This window comes from Coffea arabica, chromosome 5c (genome assembly GCF_036785885.1).
Source record: "Coffea arabica cultivar ET-39 chromosome 5c, Coffea Arabica ET-39 HiFi, whole genome shotgun sequence".
Classification (NCBI taxonomy): Eukaryota; Viridiplantae; Streptophyta; class Magnoliopsida; order Gentianales; family Rubiaceae; genus Coffea; species Coffea arabica.
The window spans coordinates 46,512,003-46,529,905 of NC_092319.1; the positions used below are offsets into that span (position 1 = coordinate 46,512,003).

Here is a 17,903-nt window from a genome sequence, read left to right on the forward strand (position 1 = left end):
TAATGCCACACCAATAATAAAGCTCGGACCTTAGGATAATAAACATACAGATGACGTGGCCCAATCATCTGCCAGACTTCACTGTGCTTCGCCAAATTTAATAATCACCCCTCCACTAAATGGACAGAATACTTCTGACTGGAACAAAAAAAAAAAGAAGAAAGAAAGAAAGAAAGAAAGACCACTATCCACCAAAGATTCTAGTACTAAAGCAATGGCTGCAGCTTTAGCGACCCCATTAGCATTAAACGGAGCTGTAAAAATGGCGAATTCAGCTATTACATCACAGGCATATCTTGAGGGCTCTAGAGTCAAAGAAACAAAGGCCTTGATTGCAGAGCTCTGCCGCCACTTTTACAATCTGGGTTGGGTTTCTGGAACTGGTGGCAGCATCACCATTAAAGTCCATGATGATTCCGTCCCTAAACCCCAACAGCTCATTGTCATGTCCCCTTCAGGTGCACCAGAGTCCTGTTTTTATCCAATATTTCGGTTTCTAAAGCATGAAATTTTTGTGGGTTCTAAATAAAGCCCACAAAAATCATATTTGTATGTTAAAGATACGATTTTTATGGGTTTAAGCTTGTTGTTTTTTCTCCCCTCCTTGATTTTTATTTGGTGGTTTGTTCATGTTGGTTTTGGGTTGTTTTGATAGGTGTTCAGAAGGAAAGAATGGTGGAGGAGGATATGTATTTGTTATCCCCAGAAGGGTCTATTTTGTCTGCGCCATTGGCAAAGCCTTACCCCCATAAGCCTCCTAAATGCTCTGATTGTGGTCCTCTTTTCTTGAAGGTATCAATATTACTGATTCTCAGCTGTGGCATCGGTTAGCTATATGGATTTAAAGTTGAGTATTCAAATGTAAGGGAGTTGTATTCTTTTTTTTTTTTAATCAGGCTTCTGGTCTTACCTTCTGTTTCTATGTCCTAATGCAGAGTACTATTGTAGCTCCACCCAAAAAAAAAATAAAAAATTGTAAACCGGTTAGACCGGGGTGAAAAAAGAATACAACTCTTTTTTTTTTTGGGGTGGAGCTACAATAGTACTCTGTATTAGGACATAGAAACAGAAGGTAACACCAGAAGCCTGATATCTAACATATATCACAATAAATCAACAAACTGCTACTGATTACAACTCTGCTAGTCTGCTAGTCTTCAATAGTAGATAAAGTGCATATAATTGGAATATTAGTAGTCATCACAACCTTTGCTTTTTCTCCGTGCTTACATGTAATTTTGTGAGTCCTTGGTTGCCATTTATTTTCTTTTTTTTTTCTCCTTTTTTTGGGTGCTTAAGAAGTGTTAATACTTTGGTTCTGGTAGGAGATAAACCTTTATGCTGTTATTCACGTGTGTATTGTGAAGAATTGTTTAGCTTTTTGGTTAAAGAGCTTCTACCAACCTCATTTCAACCATTGATGGCATCCTAATCAATGAGTGCTGTAAATTGATGGCGTTGTTTCTGGAATATGCCACTTTTTTTTCTCAGCCTTTTATCATTTTTTTTTTGAAAGAAGAACACATCTTGTGGTTTTTCCAGGCATATGATATGCGAAATGCTGGTGCTGTAATCCATAGTCATGGAATGGAATCATGTCTTGTGACGATGATCAATCCATTTTCAAAAGAATTTCGGGTAAAAATATTACTTCGTCATCCCCTCTGATCACAGAGTTATTCAATCTTACATCAGCATTTATTGTCTTTATTAGTCCTGTTAGAACTAGTCTTACTGCTTTGTTTCCTCTGATACTATATACATATTTTTCTAACTTTTTCCATGTTATTATACAGATTACTCACATGGAAATGATCAAAGGAATTCAAGGACATGGTTATTATGATGAACTGGTTGTCCCAATCATTGAGAACACAGCCCATGAGAGGGAGCTCACAGATTCTCTTGCAGAAGCTGTATATCTCTCTTTATGTCTTTATATTCTTTAACCCCCATTTTCTGGTATTTAGTTGTATTGCAGTTGCCCCTTCATAGCTGACTCATGGCTGCATACATGTACATGCAGTGTTGCAGAAAGATTTTTTTTTTTTGAAAAAAGAAAGGTGTGGCGTTTTATGATGGCACTTGAGGAAAAGTTATATAGATGGAGATGTTTTCATTACAATGCATATGTATTGGAACCATATTGGTAAAAATAGTTTGCTCATTCAGACTTAAGTTTCAATTCACTGCAGAACTTGGTATTGAAAATTATAAGCAGCTGTTTTATTATGCTAGCATTGAATTTCTTTTGCATTGTTTTTTAGGTGTTTTAGATCTATAGTGTACGTCTTTATAGTTTACAATTTGTGTCATTCCTGCTTCTATTGATTAATAGTGTAAAACTCTTACTATTCTATCAATTCAGTAACTGTACTTTCTTGTTAATTTTGGTGTTACCTAGATTAAAGCATACCCCAAAACAACAGCTGTGCTAGTGCGAAACCATGGAATCTATGTATGGGGAGATAATTGGATCAGTGCTAAAACCCAGGTTTGTATTGTGCAATGCGGATATAATCTTCGTGGACCTCACTCGATTTGTACTTAATTGCAGTGAGACTTTTAATCTAATTATTACTTCTCTTTGTTTAGTTTCATATTTTAATAGCTGTCTCATCATTACATAAATGACTCTGCTTTTAGCATGTATCATGATTTTCATGATGTAAATTTTGTTTGTAAAATGTTAAAGAGATATGAGAGAGAGGCATGCGAGATTGCAGGTTAAAGTTTGGAAAATGGAAATACGCAATTATGCTGCTGAAGCTGCAAGATTGAACCCTCTGTTTTCTTATTCAGAGTCTCACCGGTATAGATGAATAAATATATTTGGAAATAAGAAGTAAAATAGCTAGAAGTAAAACAGTTGCTTATGGGCGGAGCATATTATTTTGAGTTGCTAATATTCAGATAGTGATTCTTGGGAATTTACGTAGGAGACATTCTGATATGATAATATTCTTCATTTATAGCATATGTGCTGCATTATTACATCTTAGATAAACATTTCTGTTGTGTCCTTTGAATTGGTTGAACACTATGTCATATAGATGTTGTTTGCACCAGTCACTTGTGCTTACATGGGTGAACTTACCTGGGCTTTCCATGGCAATGCATCAATACTGTTCCTTTCAGCAGTTCTGAATTCAAACTTGATCTTGCAGGCTGAGTGTTACCACTATCTGTTTGACGCTGCAATTAAACTTCACCAATTAGGATTGGATTGGTCAACTCCTAGCCATGGTCCTATTCATAGTGTAAATGGGGCTCTGGGGAATGTTCGGAGTGCAAACACCCCAGTAAAGGCAAGAAAACTGGCTTCAGATAATGGCATTGAGCCATTAAGAGTAAGTTTATCAACTATTTATATATCTTAAATGGATTTTGAGTCCATGGTAATAGGGTTTACCATCGCAACTCTTGAATTTGGGTATTAATATGCTGCAGCGCTGCATTGTTCTGGACATTGAGGGGACCACTACACCGATATCATTTGTCACAGATGTTCTCTTCCCATATGCTCGTGAGAGTGTAGGGAAGCATTTAGATGCAACATATGACACAGAAGAGACACAAGATGATATTAAGTTACTGCGAGCTCAAGTAGGTTGACAATTCATGCAACTGTGTAACTCTCTGTTTAAAGGATATGGTACTCTTTTGAGATATCATGCTTTGCTAAAGCATGCCATCCAAAATGTTTTCCCTTTATGATCTTCGGCTGAACAACAATTTGATAATAGAAGTCTTTGCAGTGAGAGGTCCACATTATGTGCCTGTTGGTGCTGTTATCAGGAATTGCTTCCTCACTCAGCATTGTCCTAGCAGGTACAAGAAGATTTAGAAAAGGGCATTGTTGGTGCTGTTCCTATCCCCGACGATGATGCAGGGAAGCAGGAGGTAATTGCAGCTTTGGTTGCCAATGTGGAGGCAATGATTAAAGCTGACAGGAAGATCACCGCTTTAAAGCAATTACAGGTGAGTGGAGAGATAATTTGAGATCAGTTTCACCATGCCCACCTTCTCCCCGTATTTTACATTAATCTCAAATTTGAAAGTAAAATGATTATCTTGAGACCAACTTGTAGACTTGGCTAACATTTAATATCCAGGGTCACGTATGGCGCACTGGATTTGACAATAGCGAGTTAGAAGCAACTGTTTTTGATGATGTACCTGAAGCTCTTGAGAGGTGGCACGCTTTGGGCATCAAGGTTACTTCCCCAGTTCTCTATTTTGCCTTAGTTTTTAACCTCTTGAGATTGTTCTAGCTACTTCAATCTTCACTCACAGTACCTGCAAAAGTGCAAAATTAGTTAAACAATAATTGTCTATCCCTATTATACTGCTTTAAACAATCATCTTTGGTTGGAAAGAAGAATATGTTGCTTGTATACGTACATTTCGATTTTTAACACTTTCTGATCATTCGAATCCTCTTTTTGGAAATCAGTGGTAGATTGATCTGGTTATTGATTCCTATTATTGCCTAAAATGAGCATAATAACCTTTTCGCATGCCTCAGGTATACATATATTCCAGTGGAAGCAGATTGGCACAGAGACTTTTATTCGGTAACACGAATTACGGGGACCTGCGAAAGTACTTGTGCGGTTATTTTGACACTACTGTGGGGTAAACATATGCCTGCCAAACGCTTTTTCGACTCAATTGCTGTGCGTTTCATCTTTATTTGAAAGCTGTCTGATTTGCATCTCCTGTTCTTGATGCAGAAACAAGAGGGAAACAAAAAGTTACCTTGAAATTACAGAGTCAGTCGGAGTTGATAAACCTTCTGAGATTTTGTTCGTTACTGATGTCTATCAAGAAGCGACAGCTGCCAAAGCAGCAGGTACTTTTTGCTTCTAGTATCTATTTGGGATCATTTGATACTTTTTTTTTGTTGTAAAAAAAAAAAAAAGATAAATTTAGAACTTCTCCCTACACAAACAAAAGAACGCTCAAATAGCAAATTTAAAATTTGCTGCATTGGACCTCAAGAACAGCTGGATGCCTGCGCAGTTGCACAAAGACACGTGCATTTCCGCACAACAAAACAAGAAACTGAGATTCTTAGGCTTTTTGCTGCACTGTTTTGATTAAGCTTTTTGTATCAGGTTTGAACGTGATAATATCTATCCGGCCAGGAAATGGACCTCTTCCAGAGAATCATGGGTTCAGGACGGTGAAGTCATTTTCAGAAATATAAGATGGATCTAAAAATTCTGTAATAAGGTTGGAGGTGATCGAGTGTGTTCTCCAGGATAATCTTCTCATTCTGAAGCGAAGTTATGATGTAGACATTTTTGCTTCAGGGGCTTGCAGCTTAAATCTGGGTTTATGATCGTGTTAAGTTATCATGAATAAAGCTGTCGGAATTAAGCAAGAAATTGAATTTCCTAACATCCCTTGTACACGAGTGCAGATCGATAAAAGGACAATAATACTATCTATATTTTAGGATTCATCTTACAAAAAGTCAAAATCAAGAAACAGACTGCATCGAATATTATTTCATCAGATAATATTTTGCCTGCGTCATATAATCACAATTTTTAATAAATGTATTATTTTTTTTCAATTAACATTTTATCTCGGATACATTACATCCAAAAGTTTCAGGCGATATTTTATTATAGGCATCCGATAAAATCGATAATGTCCTCGTTAGTGTGCTTCGTGTCTGGGATTCGTTACATCAAGTCAATAACAGAAATGAATACTGTCGTCAAGAAAAAGGGGAAAACGGGAAGGGGTATTGAAAAAGAGTCGCATTTTCTCCGCTTTTAGTAAACTAATTATGGTTTGTTTTACTTCTTTCTCAAGCATCATGGCATCCCCCACTTTCTTCCCCATCTTCCAGCCCATGTGTTCTCATATATCACCCTACAGCTGGTCACCGCCTGAGTCAAAAGACATGGTACCTATAATTTAAACAGGAAAATCGAGCTTGTGCGCCTGTCACTTGAACCATCAATATCTTTTCTTTTCCTTTCTTCTCTTTTCTTTATATCTTTTTTTTTTTCCGGTAACCATAATAATTATATAATCTATTCTATCTTAATTTACAGAAAGGGGGAGGATAAGGAGATTTATGTGTTAGGAACCAGTAGGTATATAGACCTAACAAGATCAAGAGAGTGCTATAACACCACCTTTAAAATTTTTTTTGTTACAGGTGAAATTTGAATCATTCACTTACAGCCCAAAGAAGAACTGAACTTAAGTCACTCCTGATGACCGCTAAGCTGAACTTAAGTCCCTCCCGGTGACTACTGGGCTATGCTCGGTGGTTTCTTTTCTTTATATCAAACACAACAAATGCAGCCCCAAATCAAAAAGTTGAACAAAAAGTAGAAAGTAGAAACAAACTCTTTACCATTTGTGACTTCAGTTGAGCTCTGCCTTCCCTTCCCTTTCACTTTCCAAATGTCATCCTGGAGAAAAGGTAATTACTGACAGTTTAAAAAAAAGTGAAGCCAATTTTTCCTAGCAGCAAGCATTTAATAGTTTGATTTGCACCATGAAACCTCACTTGTCAATTCTTGAAAAGAACATTTTTGTAGCACTTTTGAAATATTTGAAATATTTTTACTGTAGCACTTTTTGTGATGTGATGTATGTGAGATAAAAAGGTAATTGGGAAGATAAAAAGGTGCGTTGGAAATTGTAATGATGATGTAAGCAGATATAATTTGGCAAATAATTCACAATCCAAACAAAGCTTAATGAACTCCTTAGAATTGCTTCTCTTAAATAGAATAGGCTGGTCTTGACGTTATCAGATAGATGAATGATGTAATAATAAAATATCTGCAGAAGTGGGGCCATTCCTAGAGCTTAGTACCTCAATTAACTTCCAAACTCCCAGAAGATGCCTTATGGCCAATCTTGAACCATACATCCAATCATAAGGGGCAAAACAGATTCTACTAATTGCAAGTTTTTAGCCTATCTTGGGAAATATCTATCGTAGGGTGTGTGAAATTGACTCTCTAGCAAGATGGGACCCCTTAGGCCTTTGTCCCTCCTTTTTTTTCTTTCATAATATACACTGGATTTCGTTTCAGGGACCTGTATAGATTTTCTCCAGTTGTATGCATATGTACATCCTCACACAGTAAAAAGGGTGCTACTGTTGGCCCAGTGAAAGCAGCACAGAAACTCTTGCACTCTCCCTCACTTCTAATCATGTCATACTCACAAGTCGTAAATCACAATCCATGCCACCCTCCTTACCTGCTCACTTTCTGCACGAGGCTTACAATTTTTTTTCCCCACTAACTCGAGAGAGTTGGAGTGGGATTTAAATGAAAAACCTTTCGAATTCTTCTGAAATTTTAACTTTAGTCACTGGATCAAATCAAACGCTCCTCCCCGATACTCAAGAAGGTTTACAAGTTAGTGCACATAGCTGAAAACATTATCCGAGGATTCCTGTGTTAAGTACTAATTTGGACATGAAACCTTTTTATCGAACACTGGATGATACGGTGGTACTACCAAGTTTCGTTACAAGTCCAAAGTCCCACTACAATGCTTATGGTCTGTCTCTACTTTAAAAGTGTTTTGGGAGTGGATATATGCCTGTACAAAATGTGGCATTTGGGGCATTTATCTTTGATGTGATAGTGTTTAGAAGAGTATAAGAATCTGAATTTGATCCTGCCCATTAACATAATTTTCCAATGGTCTAGCGCATATATGCGAAGAATATGAATTTGATCCTTTCCATTATGATTTTCCCGATGAAAGCCTGTTGTAACAGCATACGTCAACTGCCTTTTTCTTGGTTGGAAAATTTTACTAGCAGTTTGTAACACCAGAATGGTTTTAATTTAGCCTGCCATTTACACCCAACAAAAAAAAAAAAAAAAAATGCTGCCGTGCAACCAATGTTGGTAATATAACCAAATAAAAAATTATTATCTCAGAAGATGGACATTATTGTCATCCTAGCAATTTACTCAGTTCGAGAGAGAAATTAAAGAAGGTAAGTAGTGAACAGAGGAAAAGAAGAAAGATGAAAGCAACGAAAATGAGGTGCCTTTCCTTTCTTGTCTCGAGACAATGGAAGAAGAGAGATCAAATTGTACATTTGGAAGCAATGGTCGATCTCTGTCTACCTGTTTGTTTACACCCCGAACAATTTTCAACGATATTGTTCAAGAAGAAGAGCCTGATACTCGAGGAGAAGTGACAGGAAACAGGGGCAACAGCTGGGGTGGCTCAGAATCTCTAGTAGTTGTTCTTGGAGATGGATGCAAATAAAATTTCTTTTCAGCTATGGCCTTTTCCTCTTCTGATGAATTTCCCATTGAAGGTGAAGACTTGTTAAAGGGGTCTTCATTCAAGGGTGTGACGGGGCTGAGAACAAGCGAGGGAAAATCAAGAATACTTGGGGACAAGATCTCAGGCTTTCGCGGCGAGAAGCTTGTAGGATTATTTTGAGGAAAACCAGAGATCAGAGGGCTGATCATGAGGCCATTCTTGAGCGAATTCCTTCTTTCATAAAGCTTAAACCCTTGTTTCTTCTGCCCCGTCCTGATAGGGGGGATGCTGCAGCCTCTGTTGGTGGCGGTTGTATTGGTGGTGGTGGGAAGTGGATCTGGTTTTGAGGCTTGTTTAGCAGTTTCTGATGCTCCGGTCAGCATCTGAACTACTTGCTTGAATGTTGTGGTGTCCGCTTGAACAAAAGTCGTAGGATATGGATTGGGTTCAGATCTAGAAACGGGTTTTGGGGTGACTGGAGGAGTTGGGACTTGGAGTGATCCATTGCTGTTGGTGCAACTCCCATTGCTGTTTGGGGAGTTAGTGGGAGAAGGGTTCTCTCTGTCTTGAGGTTTAGAGGCACTTTCCATTTTTCTTTTTTCAACAGCCTGAATCAGACTTTTGTTGTTTTATAAACCTAATCCCAGAATTAACCTCAAAAGCCGGCAAACCTCAAGTATGGCGAAAACTATCACAACCCTCTTCTGGACTCCGGAGAGCCAAAAAAATAATGAAAAGGCTAAAAAGGGAGAGAGGAGAAGATGAGGAGAGAAACTCTTTGAGGTTGGTTTGGGTGGAGAAGAAGAGATGAATGAGTGAAAAACAAGGCTTCGGCAAGAATGGGATTGCTTATTTGCTTTTGTTTTGTTGTGCACTTGAGGTCTAAGAGCCACACTTTCTCTCTCCCTTCCCAAACCCCTTCTCTTTCTCTCTCTCTCTCTCTCGACTTATTTTCTTCTGTGTCTTTCTTTATCTCTCTCATTTGTTTTCTTGGTCTTTTTTTTTTTTTTCTTTTGTATATTTTGGCTTTTGGTGGTGGGGTTAGAGGGATTGATTGGCTGCCGAGGAAAAAAAAAATGCAGCCCAACGGTCTTTAAGATAAGAGAAGAAGAAAAGGGTGAATGTGAAATGAGGGGGCATTGGCTTAGTATGGAATTTTGGGGCATCGGCATCATCATCAACATCATCATCACTCAATTCAATTGGCCTTGAATTGAATGAAGAGGCTTTTTGAGCTTTTGCCCCTCGTGCTTATTTGCTTACATTCATCAGCCCACCTCTTATTGCCTTTTTGGCTCTTTGGGTGGGAATTTTTTCAATTTCAATTTCAACACGACTGACTTTCACGCATATTTGAGCATTGACTTCAGAGCCTGACCTGCACAGACTGTGGGGTGTGTGTCTGTTTGATTGGGATCGGAGATGCTAACCTTTGATCAGTAAATAGTTGTAGTAGTCGTAGCAGCTGTACGTAACAATACCAATTCCTCCGCGCACCCAGCGCGTGAGCTGTATGTGCCCTTGAACCAAATGATGAGAAATCACATCCATGCCATGGCCGACCCTTCTACCCACTGCTCTCTCTTCCTCATTTTATATATATATATATATAAAATTCACGAGTGTCTGCATCCATTTTACGGTTTGCGATTAATTCTGTTCGAAATGAAATCGAATCAAACCCTTTATATAGAAAGAAACTATCTCAACATTGTTCTTTTTATTTCAATGAATTTCAAATACGAAACCTTATAGTTAAGAGATATAAGCTCCTTCTGCTTGCTCATTAATCTCTCGTCACATTCTAACTAGTATTAGTTATTGTTACCGGCCACCTTGGCTTTCTCCTGCCCCATTTCCCATCCTATGTTCGTTTGTTTGTTTGTTTGTTTGTTTTAGCAGTGGTAGTACTAACTCTTAAGCAATTAATCTTCTCCTCTTATTCTACACCAACGACTAAACTTACCAACCCCTTAATTGGATAATATCGTATGAGTGCATTTCAAGGTGTCGCAAGAACCAACCTAATTAAGGTCCTAATCTAGGTTGTGCGGAGGCCACAAGCTCAGAAATTCTGGGGATTCTATAATTACATTAGTGTGTTTGGATAGGAGACTATTTGATATAATTTTTTGACAAAAAGTTTTGTAATAATGTAAAGCAGTCGTTTCAAACGTACTTTCCATGTTAGTATTTTAGATAAAATCCCCACTAGAAGAACTAAACATATATATACATATATATATATATATATATGAGTGCGCGCGCGCGCGCGCCAATTGCCGTCTAACTAATAAGTCCGTGTATATTGAGGAGGTTCCACAGCCTGTCCATTTTTGTATTTGTTAGGCGCAAATTATCAGTTCTCATGCGTTCGAAGCCAAATGACAAACTTTGCTACCCACGACGAAGTCCGGGGAGAAAAAAATAACGAATGTTTAAATTTGGGGTTTGAGGGGTGGGAGGAAAATCTTTATGAGGGCCTCTCTTATTTATCAGGTTAAGGTTGGAGGAGGAGAAATGGTGGCACAGTTACTTCACGTCATAGAATCCAATTGTCAAGAAGAATTTGGAATTGAAGAATCTTAAAAGCAGTTAAAGAAAGTACCTGTGACGATTGATTGAACGTCCCTCATTCACAAAACTGACGGCTGGGGAATTAAGTTTGAGTAGTAGGATGTATCAGAGGTGTCCTATTTGCTCTACGTTGCTTTCTTGGTGGATTTGTGGAAGTGCTCGAATCTGCTGTTTCCATTTTCAATCGCTTTAAGCGGCTTCAGTTCTATTCATCAATCTCTTAGGCTTAGTTTGGGAGTTTAGGATAGAAAAGAAAAGAAGGGAAAGCTTAAGTTATGAAAGAAGAGAAGAGAAGGGAAGAGATTGTTACGTTGTTTGGAAGTTTTGAAAATTAGTGGAATGATTTTGGACATAGAAGTCATTAAATATTTGTTTAAAACCTTTTTAAGGACAAAATAGGTATTTTAAAAAAAATATCAAGCCTTCTCCAAACTTTCTTCCCATTTCTTTCCGATTTGGAAGGAAGCATTTTCTTAACTATTCATCTTTCCATTTATTTCCTTTTCTTTCCTACTTAAAACTAACAAATGAAGCAAAAGTAAACTTTCTCTTTTTTCCCTTTCTTTTCTATCCAAATCTTCCACTCCCAAACGAACCTTATTGTCACTCGAAGCCAAAATGCTGTTTGGATAGAATGTTATTTGAAAATCTTTTTAGAATCATTAATGTATGTAGTTTTCGTTTAATTATTGTATTGATGATATTTATGTTAGTTGATTGGATAAAAGCGTATTTGAAAAGTGAAAAGATGATTAAAAAAACGTATTTGTGATGCAAGATTTTTTATTTTATTTTTTTGGGACAAAGAATGGCCAATTCAAACAAGCATATGTTCCCAAAGGAATATATTGGACAGTAAATTGCATTCCTTTCATTTCAATTCAACTCTGCCATTCATGGTAGTTTTGAGTTTTTTTTTTTTTTTTTTTTGTCATTTTACGGCAGAAATGTAGTGTTAGTACTTGTCTGACAAAAGTCTGAAAAAAAGACTACCCAAGAGCAAAATTTAACAGTAGAAATGATTCTGCTGCAAAATTCCTCGATTCTTCCTGTTCTCTAGCTAGTAGCTGCTCGTACTTTTCTTCCTTTGCTTATCAACAGTGGCGACATGGACCAAAATAAAGAGCAAAGGCAGCAAAGTACAATCGTCATTTTCTTTTAAAGGTTCAATGAACAAACAGAGCTTTGTAATAAGTGCTTTGTTGCTGTTTGTTAAAAGTCCACTCACGGGATTGCACTCAGCATTCGTTTCCGAGGCGAAAAGCATATATAAAGAGAAGAAGAATCGAATTCCCATTTAATTGGAATATGCTTCAAAAGAACGGCCAAGAGCCCGTTATCAATTTGTCCTTGTTGCACTAACGTTACTCTATTACTTCCGGGTCCGTTTGGATTAGCTGTTTTTGGGGTTATTTTTCAAAAACAGCACTGTAGCATTTCGTTTTTTAAATACAAGTCCGTTTGGATTAGTTGTTTTTGGGGTTGTTTTTCAAAAATTATATAAAAAACTTTTACTGTAGATGTTTTATGGATTATTTTTAGATGTATTTTTAAAACATATTTTCGAGTATTTTTATAATTTATAATTTTTATATTTTTATAACAATATATAATTATACATTTATAAATATTTATAAATAAATAAATTTATATAAACATATATAAATGTATTATATTATATATAATACATAATATAAATATATTTATAAATGTATAAATTATAAATTATAAATTTTATATTTTTATATTTATATACATTTATGCATTTATAATACATTTATTAATATTTATAAATATATATATTTAAATATTTATAAATAAATATATTTGTACTTTTATAAATAAATATATTCATATATTTATATATAAATGTATTATATTATATATAATACATAATATAAATATATTTATAAATGTTTAAATGTATATTACTATAAATATATAAATTATAAATGAATATTATATAAATGTATATTATAATTTATAATTTATAATTTTTATGTTTTTATATTTATATACATTTATGCATTTATAATACAATTATAAATATTTGTGAATAAATATATTTATATATTTATGAATAAATATATTTATATATTATTCTAAATAAGTAAGTGTATTATATTTATAAATAAATTTATATATATATAAATAAATAAGTGTATTATATTTATTTATTTATTATAGATTATATTTATAAATAAATATATAAATGTATTATAAGTGTATTATATTATATATAATACTTAATATAAATATATTTGTAAATGTATAAATGTATATTATTATAAATGTGTATAAATTATAAATGAATATTATATAAATGTATATTACAATTTATAATTTTTATGTTTTTATATTTATATACATTTATGCATTTATAATACAATTATAAATATTTATAAATAAATATATTTATATATTATGTATAAATAAATAAGTATATTATATTTATAAATAAATTTATATATTATATATAAATAAATAAGTGTATTATATTTATTTATTATATATTGTATTTATAAATAAATATATAAATGTATTATAAGTGTATTATATTATATATAATACATAATATAAATATATTTATAAATATATAAATGTATATTATTATAAATGTGTATAAATTATAAATGAATATTATATAAATGTATAAATTAATATATTATAAATATATATTAATACTATGTATAAATGTATTAATGTAATAAATATAAATGTATACATTTATTAATATTATGTATAAATCTGTAATTAATATTATGTATATCAATATAAATGTATTATATTATATATAATACATAATATAAATGTATATTATAAATATACATAAATATATATATTATGCTTAAATGTACATTTATATAAATGTTCAATATATATAATATATATTATGTATATATTAAATATATATAATATATAACATTTATATAAATGTATAATAACATATTTATAATATATATAATTTATATAATATATAATATTTATATAAATATATAAAAATATATTTTATATAAAGTAAAATATTTATAATATGTATAAATACATATATTTAAATTAATATAATATATATATATCCTATACATAATTGAAATATATAAGTTGAAATAAACATATTAAATATGTATTTGGAGTTGTTTTTGATATATTGTTTGGATATTGGTGTTTTTGGAGTTGTTTTGGAAATACACATTTACTGTAGCATTTGGATTGTAAAAAACAGTTTTTCAAAAACAGGTCCAAAAACAAGAATCCAAACGGACCCTCCAATTTTAGAGATGCAATCATTTTTTTTTTAAATCTACTCACACTATATTAATATATTTTCTCGTTATTTTTCAATTTCGTAACTTAGTTAACAGAGACATTAACCGATATATTTGCTCGTTATTTTTTAATTAATTTCACAATTTAATTAATAGAGACATTAGTCAAGTGACTATCTTGTTTTGATTGCTATTTTTTTTCAAAGAAAAAATATATTTTTCATCAACACGTTTCATAATTATCTTTTTATCTCATATCCATCAAATCATTATAATATATTTTTTTTAACAAAAACTCTAGAAAATAACTGTCGGGATTTCTAATTCGATTTTCAGCTCCTCCCCTTTTCTCTAGTAGGGTGTTTTGATTCGATTTCCAGCTCCTCTCCTTTCCTCCTTTCTCCTTATAAGACCTGGTATTTCCTCTCTGAACCTACAAAACATATAACGTAAGTATGCTGATTGACAACCTTTTACGATACCATATTGTATTCATACAATACAACACAGCACAAGACTTTTCTTTACTGGGAAGTATATGATACTTAGGATTTCTCTAGAATTCGATTTGAGAGTTTTTAACCGTCAAGGATGCCTATGGCTGTTGGGAAATCTTCAGACATTACGATACCAAAAATCTTTGTGATGCTGAATGTGGAGGATAATAATTCAAACCATTTAATATAAGTAGCAAAATCATCCGAGCCCCTTGAGGTTGGTTCGGATGGTTTCGGGGTAGTCTAGGTAGGTTTCGAGATCGTGTGTTCGAGTCACATTTTTACCGCTTGTGTATCCTTGAGGGACGGATGTACAGATGCAGGGAGATTAGTCTGGCAAAGTTGGTATACGCTTGGTGTTAGAAAAAAAAAAAATATAAGCACCAAAACCAAAAAGATTTGGCCAAAAAAACAGACACTAGCTCGAAGAGTGGCTACGACATGCATGGAGGGAGAACAGTAGCTCGCCGGCTAGAATAATGGAAGTTGTAAACAAGGTCTGCTAATCAGGAAAAATCTCCTATTTTGTAATGGCACTTTTTATGATTGTAATACTGACAATATAAGGTGAATCCTCCTGCGACATTAGTTACATATATATATATATATATATATATATACACACACACACACTAGTATTGTCCGTCTAGAAATATTGGAAAATTAAAGACCCCATCAATTTTATGTTTGGGGCCTTTGGACATTTTTAGCTGCTCATACCGCCTGGCAGATACACTCATTTTAGTTAAGTTCCTAAATAAAGTTTTTTTTTTTTTTTGAAGGAAGTTCCTAAATAAAGTTGAACGCAGAATCAGACCGTGGACCAAGTCTAATGCTATCGGTTTGCGGACGAGTCCAAGACTGCTGGCTGGCCTAAACGGGAAATGGTCCCAAAATTACCGGTTTAGTTTACTCCTCATTGAACCGTTCTGGATTTGACAATGGAGAAATTTTTTATAATGCTTGGAGGAATGGGATAATTGGATCCTTCCAAACGTTAAGTTTCAAGCATCTTCGTTTGGATTGCTATGTTTAACAGTTTTTTTTTTAAATATACTATAATAATTTAATAGATATATAAGATAAAAAAAAGTGATCGATAAATATATTTATAAATAACATTAAAAAATCTTACGAAAAATTGTAATTCAAACAAAGCTAGTCATTCTTTTGACCGTACACACGTATAAACAATACTCACTATCCTTCTGACGTCATTAATCATTGTAACAACTTTTCGTCGAGCCATTTAAGGATGCGATGACATTCTGTGATCTTTTCTGTTGTGTTGAATTAACATTTTTCTGTTTGACTGAGACAGACATGCAGCTCCCAAATAACCATTATGAACAATACAAAGAGGCGTTGCATTGCATTTACGATTTCACAACGTGAATGAAAAAGACATAAACCCAAACACGTACTCGGAATTCCATGTAATATCCTTATTATTCAATGTAAGTAGTTGTTACTATAAATCTATCTCATTTAACGAGAGTTGATTCTTTTTTTACCATCAATTCAAGTTTTCATAAAATTATACCATATTTAATGTGAGGGTATTTTAGGAAAATAGCAATCTAAATTTACTTTTCCAACAAAGTTAACTACTTTTTCTTAAACTGTGTGAAAAAAGAAATAGAACTAGCAAAGTGGGACGGAGGGAGTATTAAAAACTAGCTTAACAATTTATGTTGATTTTTTAGGTGCGGTGCGCTCTGAGATGCAGTTCTTTAATTACAAGTGAGAGGTATAAGTTAGCAGTAGGAGTAACGCACATGTTGTCAATTAATTAGCACATATAAAAAAAGAAAATGTGCCTAGATTCAAAAAAATAATAATAGAGCTAAATGAATTTGCCCTTATGCATGCCATTATTGCCAATATCCATTGAATACGTAGTGACTCTGATAATGATTCTGTTAACGTTTTCGACCAAAAAAAAAGAAAAAAAAAGACGGTGATAATTAATGACAGAAAAGCACCGCGAATGAGGTTAAAACTTTATTGTCAATATTGGTACCACACCAAATGTATATTATGTACAAGTTAGTGTATTCTTTCTTGTTTAACAGATGAGAATAAGAAGGTACCTAAGTTAATCCCAAATTTCTTCAAACAAAAGATTACGCCTTTGACAGATGCGCACTTGCATCCAACATTCTCTTGCAACATAAGAACAGCAACAACAACGACAGCAACCCCAAAAAAAAAAAAAAAAAAATTTTTTTTTTTTAACCAAAAGGAGGATAAGAAGACCTATCAAACTTAGGTCTTCTAATCCTATTTCTCATAGATTAACCCCATTTACATCAAAGTCAGATTCCGGTGTTGGAACAATGATCCCCAGCTAAATGGTACGGTCCAAATTGTAACCGGAAAAAGAAAAGGCTTAACTTTCCTGTACAGATAGATAGTTTATGGTATAAACGTTAATGAATTTTAATATATACACTGTGAATGTATAAAAAAAAAATTAAATTTTATAGAAAAACTTCTTTTTTTTTTGGGCTGGTTTTCTTTAACCACCATCCTCTTGTGACTTAAACTCCAGGCCCTTGAGAACACAACTGGCTAAAACGAGAGAAGCATAAAGAGTTTTTTTTTTTTTTTTTTTTTTTTGGAAACTAGAGAACCATAAAGAGTTAACCTCAAAGGAAGTCAGCAATTATGTCAACCCTCAACCTTGATGATATTATAGCACTCTCCACTCACACAATTGAATTTGATTACTGGATTATCTTTCTACGTTGGATCATCTCCTTAAAAACGAATAAGAGGGTTTGGTCATCAATAAGACCCAAAACAATTTACTTCTGGTTTAGTTTAGCTTTCTGCCAAACTATCCTACTTTATCAAACTCTTTTACCAGAAAATTATTGAGCTAGTCAACAAACAAGAAATTCAATACGATAATGACAGAGTAATCTTTGACCACATTCATTATTTTTTTTTCAGAAGAGGGTCCCTTGTTAGTGTATTTTTATGGGACATTTCACATTTGATATGGGATAGGGCAGTCGGAGGACCGGCTTTGGCTTGGGGTACCACTGCCAGGGATCCATCCAGGTTCATGAATTTTGATTAGTTCGCAGGAAAGGGCATATGCTGATGTAGCTGGCACTCTTGTTTATTTTCTCACATATTATTGTTTTCTTTTGGTCATAATAAAAATATACTATAAGGTTAGATTGCACTGACTCTCCTTCAAGTTAAAAATTAAATAGTGGATGGCAAGAGGTCTTCCTTCTAGTTAAAGTAGTAATCTCACCCCTTGATTTTAAAATAA

At 33.8% G+C, this 17,903-nt stretch overlaps 2 protein-coding genes across 2 annotated transcripts; one reads left to right on the forward strand and one right to left on the reverse strand.

Annotated features, from left to right (window-relative positions):
- Nucleotides 1-129: 129 nt before the first annotated feature.
- Nucleotides 130-5,406, forward strand: LOC113690264 (probable bifunctional methylthioribulose-1-phosphate dehydratase/enolase-phosphatase E1 1). Its single transcript, XM_027208104.2, has 12 exons — nucleotides 130-458; nucleotides 656-792; nucleotides 1,543-1,638; nucleotides 1,797-1,916; nucleotides 2,405-2,494; nucleotides 3,168-3,350; nucleotides 3,451-3,606; nucleotides 3,832-3,981; nucleotides 4,116-4,217; nucleotides 4,529-4,638; nucleotides 4,737-4,855; nucleotides 5,121-5,406. Exons 1-12 carry the CDS (start codon nucleotides 215-217, stop codon nucleotides 5,210-5,212), a joined length of 1,599 nt encoding a protein of 532 aa, XP_027063905.1. The 5' UTR covers nucleotides 130-214; the 3' UTR covers nucleotides 5,213-5,406.
- A 2,621-nt stretch (nucleotides 5,407-8,027) lies between these two features.
- On the reverse strand, nucleotides 8,028-9,228 carry LOC113689948 (VQ motif-containing protein 4-like). The gene has a single exon (XM_072051298.1). It carries the CDS (start codon nucleotides 8,862-8,864, stop codon nucleotides 8,169-8,171), a length of 696 nt encoding a protein of 231 aa, XP_071907399.1. The 5' UTR covers nucleotides 8,865-9,228; the 3' UTR covers nucleotides 8,028-8,168.
- Nucleotides 9,229-17,903: the final 8,675 nt, after the last annotated feature.

Excerpts from the sequence above, each read along its gene's own strand:
- LOC113690264 (XM_027208104.2), top strand. The coding sequence starts at position 215 with ATGGCTGCAGCTTTAGCGACCCCATTAGCATTAAACGGAGCTGTAAAA. Across the intron at positions 459-655 it reads CATTGTCATGTCCCCTTCAG|GTGTTCAGAAGGAAAGAATG; the intron begins GTGCACCAGAGT and ends TTGTTTTGATAG. Across the intron at positions 2,495-3,167 it reads GGATCAGTGCTAAAACCCAG|GCTGAGTGTTACCACTATCT; the intron begins GTTTGTATTGTG and ends TTGATCTTGCAG.
- LOC113689948 (XM_072051298.1), bottom strand. The coding sequence starts at position 8,864 with ATGGAAAGTGCCTCTAAACCTCAAGACAGAGAGAACCCTTCTCCCACT.